The sequence below is a fragment of the Culex quinquefasciatus genome, chromosome 3, assembly GCF_015732765.1.
Source record: "Culex quinquefasciatus strain JHB chromosome 3, VPISU_Cqui_1.0_pri_paternal, whole genome shotgun sequence".
Taxonomy (NCBI): domain Eukaryota; kingdom Metazoa; phylum Arthropoda; class Insecta; order Diptera; family Culicidae; genus Culex; species Culex quinquefasciatus.
Window position 1 is genome coordinate 109,123,906 of NC_051863.1, and position 11,202 is coordinate 109,135,107.

The 11,202-nt window shown below is 39.8% G+C and overlaps 2 protein-coding genes across 3 annotated transcripts; one reads left to right on the plus strand and one right to left on the minus strand.

Annotated features, from left to right (window-relative positions):
- The first annotated feature begins 325 nt into the window (after positions 1 to 325).
- Positions 326 to 1,867, plus strand: LOC6033460 (antifungal protein). Its single transcript, XM_001843854.2, has 2 exons — positions 326 to 440; positions 1,515 to 1,867. The coding sequence occupies exons 1-2, from the start codon at positions 426 to 428 to the stop codon at positions 1,794 to 1,796; spliced, it is 297 nt and encodes a 98-aa protein (XP_001843906.1). The 5' UTR covers positions 326 to 425; the 3' UTR covers positions 1,797 to 1,867.
- A 2,615-nt stretch (positions 1,868 to 4,482) lies between these two features.
- Positions 4,483 to 5,148, minus strand: LOC6033461. 2 transcript variants are annotated; one of them, XM_038263175.1, is made up of 2 exons: positions 4,980 to 5,148; positions 4,483 to 4,918 (listed from the first exon to the last, which is right to left on the minus strand). In XM_038263175.1, the coding sequence occupies exons 1-2, from the start codon at positions 5,052 to 5,054 to the stop codon at positions 4,625 to 4,627; spliced, it is 369 nt and encodes a 122-aa protein (XP_038119103.1). In that variant the 5' UTR covers positions 5,055 to 5,148; the 3' UTR covers positions 4,483 to 4,624. The 2 variants fall into 2 exon arrangements, with proteins under 2 accessions (XP_038119103.1, XP_001843907.2); XM_001843855.2 differs by having other exon boundaries at positions 4,484 to 4,906.
- Positions 5,149 to 11,202: the final 6,054 nt, after the last annotated feature.

The window sequence follows — 11,202 nt, forward strand, 5'->3', positions numbered from 1 at the left end:
ACAACATAAATAAACACAATACGCAGGATAGGACGCAAAAATGCTCCACACTGATACAAGAACAAGCGACCCCCCGTCCGCCAGCTCGTCCGTAACACCATCATCAGAGAAGAATTTTCTTCCAAAAAGCCCAAAACAGATTGCGGCAATAAAGTTGTTGTTTTGCTGGATATACATTCAGTTCTGCCTTCTTGACCAAACCACAGCACACACACACACACAAACACAAACACACCTACCTGTGTCTGGCCGATAGTCTTTAATTAAAATAACGCTTTTAACGGCGTCTCCGATTTTGGCTTTTGTGGGTTGTTTTGTATAAAAGAGCTTCCCGAGACCAGGGCTCGGTTCAGTTTGAAACAGGTTCTTGTGCGGTCAAGTGTCAGTATTGAAAGGAGTTAAAAAAGTTCTATAAAGAAGTCAACATGGTTAAGTTAATGGTGCGTTGATTGTGTTAAATAGAGACGTTTCTGGATTAAAATACTCAACCTTTTTGGTCGAAAATAGTGCTTATAATTGATTTTTGAGAATATAAAAAAAACTCAATGTGAATTAATTAAACGGACTCAGAACGAATTGCTAGAAATCAGAGGACTTTGTTTCTAAATCAGATATTGTCGTTTTTCAAGTGATCCCATCCCAGCACATGAACAGTTTTTTTAAATACTTAAAATTTCAACAATCGAAAACTCAAACATCCCGAGATTTAATCTCCACTATCCGGTTTTGAACACTTCAAAATTATTTTAAATTATTTCGTTATCCGCTTGGGCTATTCAGCGATTCTACGTCAAACCAACAAAATCCGGTTCAAAAGTGCTCCGATTCGGCTCAAATTTGGCATGGGGTTCCTTGGATAAAATAATTAAAACCATCTTTTTTTTCTCTTTGGTGATTGGAGTTATCCTATCCGATAGGGTGGTCCATAAAATTGCGTTTTTGACGATTTTCGTGAAAAACACATTAAAAAATTATATCCTGAATTAATTTTAACTCGCCACATTTCAAAAGAAATGTGACTAATTTGCCTTTTAATGAAAAATACTCAGACATTTTAAAAACACAACTGAATATTCTTACATCAGATTAAATGAAAGCTTTGTTTGCTGATTTGTAGGACTCGGGACTAATGCTATGATTTTTCTGGATGTTTTACTCACTAGCGTGCCCAGCTCTTTGCGGAAGGTGGGGCAATAATATGGACGTTTTGACAAATACGTCAATTGTGGACACCCCCTGACCAAATTTAGAACAAATTTCTGTGGATGGTGGGGCAGTTGCCCCATCTTGCCCCACCCTGTGCACGCTAGTGGTTTTACTAACCTATCCAAAAATGGTAAATATGTACTAACAGAATTCTAAGATATTTAATCAGGGTGAAAATTACCCCTTCGAATTATGGATTTGGCTTAGCCAGACTCTCCGTGTAAAGAGATTTTTAGATATTGCTTAAATCTAAAAATCCCCCACACTCAAATTCATCCTCACTAACGAAACTTTCTCTTCCGTTCCAGGTTGTCCTGATGTTCACCGCCCTGGTTGTCGCCGCCGTTGCCAGCAAGCAAGATCACGGAAAGCAGCAACAGCACCACCAGCCACAGCCCCACCATCAGCAGCCCCAGCCACATGGAAAGCAATTTGGCCACGGACCGGCTACCGGAGGCCACGGCGGTCATGCTCAGCCCGTTGCGCACGGTGCTGGCCACGGAAACCAGCAGAAGATCCACAACACTGGCCTTCACGGGCAGCAGCACGGAGTTCCCCAGCACGGGCAGAAGAAGCACGGTCATCATTAGAAATGTAGTTTCGGGGTTAAATTTCGGGGGGACGACAATAAAGTGAGAACATAGTTTTCGATTAAAAAAAATCGCTTTTGGATGTAGTTTCATTTGGGTTGAACTCAGTCAACTTATTTTTAGAAATTATTATTTTTAAAAATTGTAACGCTTGTCTAAGATTTGTTCTTCTATCAATTCAAAAAGTTTTATTAAAATGCGGATTTTAGGCTAAGTATTTCCTAAGAATGATATTTTTGTCTCAGTAGTTGAAAATCGATGGATTAGGAGCGGCCGTGGCTGACTGGTTACGGTGTTCGTTTTCTAAGCGAATGGTCCTGGGTTCGATTCCCATCTGCTCCCAACGAGAAAGTATAGGAAATATTAATCTTGAAACACTGAACATGAACGAAAAATCAAAGTCGCCCGAGTCGGGGTTCGAACCCCCGTCCTTTGGATTGGTAAGCAAAAATGCTAACCACAAGGCCATCACGGCTTGGTGAACGATGCCTGGAATTAGGAATACTGATACTATCAAACTATATACGCGCTGGGTCCTTGTCCATTTGACAAGGGTTTGGAAGTTCTAAATAACGTTTGAACCCGATTGGTGCAAACGTTCTTCAGGGCGGGGCTTGTCGATAAAAGCTGAGGGACTTCGCGCTCGGCTAGCCAGCGTAGAAATGGGTCACCAAAGCTCGGCAGAGCTAACACCTTCCAAATGCCTATGCGAGTTATTTGTATGTATAGAATGAAGATCTAAAAATACATGGAAACAACTCAATTTGTAAGAAGCGACCGCGTGGTCCCGTTTGGTTGGTTGCACACACACACACACAGTAGTTGAAAATCGATGGATTCCTTCCCGAATGGCCACTTACTCTAATTTGTCACATCCCCGAAAAATACTGAGCATGAGCATGAGCATGAGAGACCACCCATGGTTGTCCCTCCGTTGCTGAACAGAACCGTCATATCCTTTCAGCACTACTGATCATATGCTTCGATGATCTAGTGGTGTTTCCCTTATCAACAGCATGTATAAATGCGCCGAAAATATAAAACACCATGATTGCCAAAACTAGATCAGCTGCGAATAGGTAACAGTCATTGGCCACCAACGGCGCCCGCCATGTAAGTTTGTAGATCTCGATTTTAAGGGACGGGAATGTTAGTTAGCGCAGGTTGCTACTAGGGCAGCTGGTTTGCCCTGTGCTTTCACCCCACGAGCGCCAGGAACCTGAAAATGTGTTAGTACCCGGTCACGAGGAATTCTAGCAGAGTTAGTTCTGCTAGAATCCTGCTAGAATGATTCTAACAGACCTGTTAGAATTCTGTGAGAATTTTGCTAGAAAAATCTGACAGAGCGAAATCTATCAAAAAATGCTTCATTTCCGCTAAACCGCTTTGTAGCGAACTTGACTTCCGCCAAAATAGTTCTGTCATCGGACTTGTTCACACAAGTTCACATTTTTCATTTTTATTTTTAAGAAGATGCCACATCACCTAACGTTGTCGGCTATTTGCTTGACTTTTTGGTAACTTATTGAAACAAGTTAATTGTATGCCCAAATAACATTATTATTTTAACAGGCACCGACCGGTTTGAGACGGCTTATCCGAGAAAAAACACGATGCCAGCTCGGTGGTGCAGCACCAGAGTTAAACGGCCAGCGGCCGAATGCTCCGCGGAAACATTCCAGAAAGGTAAGCACTGGAGCCAAATCTAAAAACATCAAGTTTACATGTTTTTTTTGCAGGTTGTCCCGAGATTTGTCCACACATCGCCTGTCCCAGGGCCATCCGCTCGTCAACGATTGGAGTGATCATGGAGTGACAGTCTAAGAAGTGCCACAAAGTGAAAGTATAGAATTTAGAAAGTTAGTGCTTGTGTTCCAACTTCCATTTATTGTGATTGCAAAAATATTTGTGAGAATAAATTCGATTTTGAAATTCGTTTTATTTTAAAAATTGCAAATAAAAATGTTTAACTAACGGAATCGGAAGGCACCCCGTCGAATATGTTTTAAGGCTTATGATATAAAACCATTTTAATGAATGAAGCCCTTCCTACATCACCGTTGATCGGAAGGCACGTCGGCGAAGAATTTCTGGAGAATCTCGGTCGAATTAATACTAAATATATTTAAATCCCTAGATAGCTATCATTCCGCAGCCGGATGCCTAAGATTTTAAATTTTCAGCCGATGAATAAATTGCTTATGATTGCATCACCTATAACTGTGAATCCTTACCTCATACCCATCTTACTAACCCCTCAAAACTAATATGATACTTTGTCGGAGACGCAGCCGATTAAGCGGTCTCCATCACTCAAGTATCGGCTAACATTCCCATCCACTTCCCCGTGTCTTACCACTGGTCGTGGCCAGCGTCGGTATTGATCAGCATGATAGGGACCTTTGAAAGTTGCTAAGGGGTGATTATTGGTTCCAACTTTTCATCTGTGGTCCACGGAGCAATTTTTGGGGGGTCCTGGTCAATAACGAAGTAGCATCTACGGGTAGACACCAATGATATGCTATGGGATTCGTGTATAAGGAAAAAAACCGGAACTCTTATAGAAATGCAAAATGAATACACAACTTTTTTCCAGAGTTTCATACTAGGTTTCCCAGATTAGAAAAAGTGTAGTATTAAAAGGTAAAAAGTCGAATAGAACACGTTTTTAAAAATAAAATCTTCAATTAAATGTATACACAAAATTTATTACAAAATCAAAAAAACTGTACAAAATCATAGCGTTCGTCTTACAAATCACTGGTGTGCAGCATTCGTTGATCGGGGTGGGTTGGTTTCTTCATACGCAATCACAGTTCCTCCAAAGTTTACCACGGGTTCCAGCCACGGGCGGCGGCGGGAGCTCCGGCAGCAGGCCAAGCACCGGCGGCACGGTTCCATGGCTGCTGGTTCCAGGCAGCAGGGTTATTGTTTCCCCACCGGTTCCACGGTTCAGCACCAGCACCAGCCCAGCGAGCACGAGGATCGGCCGGGTTGTTTCCCCACCGGTTCCAGCTGTTGGCACCCCAGGCTGCTGCGTTCGGATTTTGCCAGGCCGCGTTCGGATTGGCCGCCGGGTTGGCCCACGCAGCATTCCACTGCGTTTCCGACTGCTCAAGACCCTACCCGGGGTGACACAATTAGTAATTACGTTTGATAACGTTTCGTTGGGGTTTGACCTACCTGTTGATTGGGCTTATCAGCCGGAGCGCAATAGGCAGCTACGACCAGGGCAGAAATGAGTACCAGCTTGAACATTTTGAACTGTATTGAACTTCTGGATATACTTCCGTTGAAGATGCTTGTTGACTTGGCAGATTGCAGATTGATACTGGATGAAAATTAAGCTAATTGGTAAGCTTTATATAGCGATTGTCGTGCAAATCGCCCCCGACTGCTGGTACTGAACGAAGTGGTTAGTATTTGCTAGTGACTTTCCAAGCTGCGGCGACGCATGGGCCTAGTCGGTGGCAGTAGTGATATTTTAAGCAAATGGTATAATGCAAACCGATAGGTTAAAGCTGCCAGCCCAGGAGGAGTTACTAAACTAATAACAGTGTACATTAGGGAGGGATGACACCTTACGTACGTTTGCATCCGGACGAGGGTGGTGTTTTCAGAATATATTCTAACTCACAGCCATGATTTGAGATCCTCGCCGCACACATTCCTCTCATTGACACCTCCCGTGAGAGACGAACTTCACGAGGCATCTCATGGAGTCATCGGCATTATTAATGGAGCGTAATTTGCGATAATATTTTATTTATTTTATTGGTGCAGAAATAAATCGATTCCAAATGCCTCTTCCTCTTCGACGGGGGTGAGAGCAATTAATCATCCACAGGCTAGTTAAAGTGCCGGAATCGCATGCGCATGCTGCAGCGTGGAATTGTGGGATCTAATGCAACGGAGTGTCGAAGATGTTCGTTCTACACCTCAAAGTGTTTTGACGAAGACTCAACGGTAGGTCACACCATAGGTTTGATTGATGGGCTCGCCAAGTTACTGCTGAATCTTATTTTGAGTACATTTTTATGTACAGCATAGAACAATCAATTGAACAGCGAAAATATTTTTAACTAAACATCTTAAGAGTTTTAAAACCTACAAAAAACCATCAGTCGAGGTGAATCGAAACTACAATCTGAATTGTAATCAGCTTTTTGTGTTGTTGAAAATTTAAGGGTTTCTGTATCTTTTCATACCAAAACCAATCAAAAATATGTATCACAATATTATCCAAAAACATGGTCATTTGGGTGTTATAACACAACCGTTTTTCAGTATAGCATTTTTTCAGTTCTTTTTGGGTTCCTATAAAACTTTCCTAAATTAGGGAACAATTGATTAATTCCTTATTTTGCGCAAAGCGATTCAATTTTGCATGGAAATTTGTATGGGGAAATACATTTTTTTTAATTTTGATATTAAAAAATTCCTCACCAAATTCGGACATTTTTTTCAGTAAAATCATATTACACCAATTCAATAGATTTAAGAAAAACCTAACTTAACGCTGAACAAGTCACGTTATTTTCACAATTGATGATTAAAGTTCAAACATGCAGCAAGGCTGTACGTATGTTAATCCCAAATAAATGGCAAATTCAAGTCCACTCAATAGATTTAAATTGCGTCCATGTGTCGTATATTATATTATGCAAATGAGATGATGTCTGTTTTCGTGGATAAAGCGCTCCACACACGGGGCTTATAATAGCGATATCGCGAGTTCGAACCCCGTAGCGCACACAGAAAACATTATCGAAACAAAATTTGGAGTGCTGGTGCCTCTATCCAGATCAAAACTCAAAACACTAAGACTGGCGTGAAGTCTTGTGATGAAATTGACGATACCAGCACCCAAAAAAAATAAAACGGTCATTGATGCATCACGATCACCAATTGGTCCGAGTTTAAGATATTGAACTTCCGAACTTTCGCATACGAGGCGGAAGGGTTGCGTACAAGGCTACATTGTTCGGACTAGGCAATGCAATTTAAAAAAAATCATGAATGTTTGAAAGACTGCATGTCATTTTTTTTCAGTTTTGAACAACCACAAGAATAGCTGGAAATATGTTACCAATTCTTTATCTAATACTCATAACACTGCTAGTACTTTTCGCATGGATGTTCCGTTACCGATGTCCCATCACTTTTGAGTTTTTGATGCAGTTTGGGTCAAAATCGTGTGCGCTTTCAGAAAAACCAAAAATATTTACACTGAAACCCCGATGGTTTGACATCAAACGATCGGGTTACTTTTTAGTTTGACACCCGCTATAGGAAGTATAGTAGGAAGTATATTTCTAAACGTTTTGTTTGATGGTATATCTGAGTCCCGTGCACAGAAAAAAAAATCATGGTAATATTACATCTGGGAAGGGGTACATCTTTTATGTCAGAAAAAAGGTGTAATTTTACTTCTGGAAATGTGTAATTTTACCACTTTTCTGGTGTAATGCCACTTTTTCAGTCTAAATTGAGGTAAAATTACATCATTAAAGAGGTAATATTCAACCTTCCAAAATTAAAGCTTCCAAATTTACATTATTTTTTTCTGTGTGTATAAAGTGACAGTTCATCACTTTTTAGCTTGACTTTTTTCAAAGCAACGGGGTACAACTAAAAAAGTTTCAAACGAAAAATTGACCAACCACTCAACTACAGTGGTTGAGTGTCGTACAGTCATCCCACATATTCGGAACACCCACAAAATCGGAACACGTTTGTAATAATTTGTCAATAGCAAACAAAATGCATCTTTTCTGGTGACCCTACTATGTTTAGGACCTTTTTTTCGGAAATTCTCTTGCAGTTTCATTAGTAGAAGTATTACTTTTTGAACAAAAAACTTCATTTCAAGACTATTTTATCCAGAGCAGCAAAACACTGCCTCCAAATTGCCTGTTCCATGATTGTGGGATGTTATTGTGCCTCCCATAATTGTGGAACACCTTAATTTAACTGATATTTTCACAAAAAAAAGTTATCAGACCATTCATAAAACATTACTAAGCATGAGTTTTACTGGTTTCAGAGTGTGAAGTCATTATTTTGTAAAAAAAATATGTACTCCTGGAGAGCAAAAAAAGTTTGTTTACATCGCAGGAAAAAAGTGTTCCGAATTTGTGGATTTCAAGTGTCAAGGTTTTTCTTTGAAAACTTGATATAAAACGTAAAAATGTACAGCCGGTCTATACATCAATCGAAAGATCGCAAGAAAAGCTTTCATATGAAGGTAAAAGCAAATCATTATGTTCAATTATCGCTTTACTATGATTTGTTGAACATTGGCCGATCTGTGTAAACTGTTCCGAATATGTGGGATGACTGTACTTTGTTCTAGAAATCTTGAGAGAATCCAATTTTTACGAAAACTAAGGACTGTCAGGACTATTTTAACGGAGATTTCGTCCCTTTTTTGACAACGTCCATTTATTACCTTAAAAAAAACGATTTCCCAAAGTTTTTTTTTCAAAAAATCAAAAATCAAATTATCTGCTCTACACCATTGCCTTGGCGTTCTCAATTGCGAGATTCCTACTCGAAACTAGGTGTTCGAAGGCTTGAGATTGTTGAGGCAATTGCAAACCTCTTTTTACACCTTAGCTTCCATCCACCCTGGGATTCGAACTGACGACCATTGGATTGTGAGTCCAACTGCCTACCAGCGACTCCACCAGGACAGGACCCAGGGAGACGAATCCTACACCTGGACTGAGCTAACGACCTAACTTTTTTAGGTTAGTCCGGGGCCAACATTTACTTCCCGTCCGACGGAAGGCGTGATCAGACAAATCTCGTCTCAAAATTTGCCACCGGGACCTTCTGGGATCGAACCCAGGCCGACTGGGTGAAAGGTTATCACGCTTACCCTCACACCACGGTCCCGGCAAAGTTTTTTTTTTATTCATAACTTATTTTTATAAGGTCCTTTTAGGTGCTAAGGTGAAAAGGTCCAATAAACCAATTTTTTCCGCCTTGAGTCAGGGTTATTAAAAAACACCCAAAAAGCAAAAACTGGCTGCTTCCTGCGGATCGAGGGCGATCCTTCGATTTTCCGTCCGGAACTGTGAACGCCGGAACTGCTGGACTCTGCTTCTCCGCCTTTCTTGCCGGCGGTTTTGGTTTCGACGCCTGTTGGAGCCTCCGGATGAAGTCCGCACGCTTGGGGCAGCTGTGGTCCGTAGACTCGTGGGCTCCAGAGTAGTTGGCACACCGCTTCGGCTCTGCTTCTAGGACTTTGCACTCGTCCGTCTTGTGGGGTCCCCCACAGTTGTTGCACCTTCCCTTGAGGTGGCAGTTCCTGGACCCATGTCCCAGCTGCAAGCAGTTCCTGCACTGGGTCACATTCGGTCGCTTGTTCCGGTAGGCCACCCACCGGATGATAGTGCTTGCCACAACCTTCATTGCAGAGAGCTTCTTCAGATAAGCGTATCCCTTGGGGAAGACAACAATATACGGAGTTTCGTTTACGATAGACTTTTCCTTCCGCTTGATGACATGCACCTCCAACGCGTCCAGATTGAGATCCCTCTTCAGCAGGTACTTGACCTCGTCCGGTTTCAGTTCATCAGGTAAACCACGAAGAACTACCTTAAAAAATATATCAAAACAAATTTGAGGAAAATAAGGAAAAACTAATAAAATTGTTATAAATATTGGTATTGATAGTTAAACGTTGTATTTAGAGGGTGACGAGCGGGAATTCCCGGGAAAAATTTCCCGGGAAATCGTCAATTTTTGGACCTCTCGATTCCCGGGAAATTTGGTCGAGAGTCCCGGGAAATTTTGTACTTATAAATATCGAAGCAAAATGTTATAAACTAATCAGAAAAACAATTAAAAATTCGAAATGGCTTAGAACATTGGATGTTCAATGTTCAAGTTCGAATAAACCTATGCTTCACTTATCTTGTTATTTAGAAAGTGTAAATTGGAATTTGTCGAAAATTCCAATAACTATAATTGAGAGAACCCCAAAAAAATGTGGAGCCCAAAATTTACCTTAAAGTAGCAGTTACATCCCAGAAATGAAATACAGTCCAGACTCGATTATCCGAAGTTTCGATTATCCGAAGTTTCGATTATCCGAAGTTTCGATTATTCGAAGGTTTGTATGGGACTTCGGATAATCGAATCACGAACAAAAAAATCGTATTTCAACATTAATTTCGAGTTCTGCAACAACACTTTAGTCAAATTTGAATCTTGGATTTTAAAATTTCCTAATAATCTAAGAGTAGTTTGGAGTAGTTTAAAGAATCAAAAATAAGACAGCGAAGTTTTTTTTTGTCGAGATTCGATTATCTGAAGTTTCATTTATTCGATGTGAAATTTTGTTGTATAAAGTTTTTTTGTTAAATTATTTTTATTTGTTATTTCTTAGAGAGAACAATCTTTTCAATAAGTTCAATTTCCATATCCTCATTAAGTCATTTTGTGTTTCTCATCAACCTCAATATTTGATTACAGTCGACTTTCTGGTTCTCAATATCCAAGGGACCGTCGAGGAAGAATCATCAGTTTACAGAACGATGCAAAATGAAGACTCGATTGAAAATATTGTTTTCTTGATACCCAGCTATGGGAGAGAATCATGGCAACGTCCAACAAACAAAAACAAACTAATGTCAAACACCCTTCGAAGTTTTGTTTCGCAAAGAAAAATGTCTAGGCAAGCCATGAAAAAGTTAAATTATTGACAACTGGAAGAGATTTTTAAAGCAAAAAGAATCCAAGGGACCGTCGAGGAAAAAATCCTTCAAGCAAGAGAAAATATCGAGGAATGAAGAGAATTGAAGTATGCAGATTGAAGGGTCTGAAGAATTTATTGAAATATGGAGCAATATTGATATCGAGAAGATCGACAGCCAGAGAGTCGACCGTATATATAAGAAGAAAAAACTCTAACATTCTGCAAAGATTGTCTTAATCTTTGTTAAGGTCCGATATTTGTGAACATTCGCATTTCCTGATAAATGTAAATATTACTTCAATGAATATTTCCAGTTTACCTTAAAAAGAAAAAAACACAAGTTGAAATAGTTGTTTTGAGTCGTATTGCAAAAATATCGATACTGGGAAATTATATATTTGCAATTTTTTAACTTCACGAAAATCTAATAACAAGTTCATGCAACAAGCTAATGCAACTTTTGAAAAATCACTCTGTACGAATTATGATTCGTAAAATTTTAAACTACAATTTTGAGTCCCCAAAAGCTCAAAAAACGATCTTGTATTTACAGATTCTAAGAAAAATTCTAAAGGTTGAACTAGTTTCTTAAAATAATGAGGCTTCTTAAATTAACATTTCTTTGATTAAGTATGAATTATTTTTAACTGAATTTATTGAAAAGAAACAAATTTATGACCTTTCCTTTTAAAATTATTG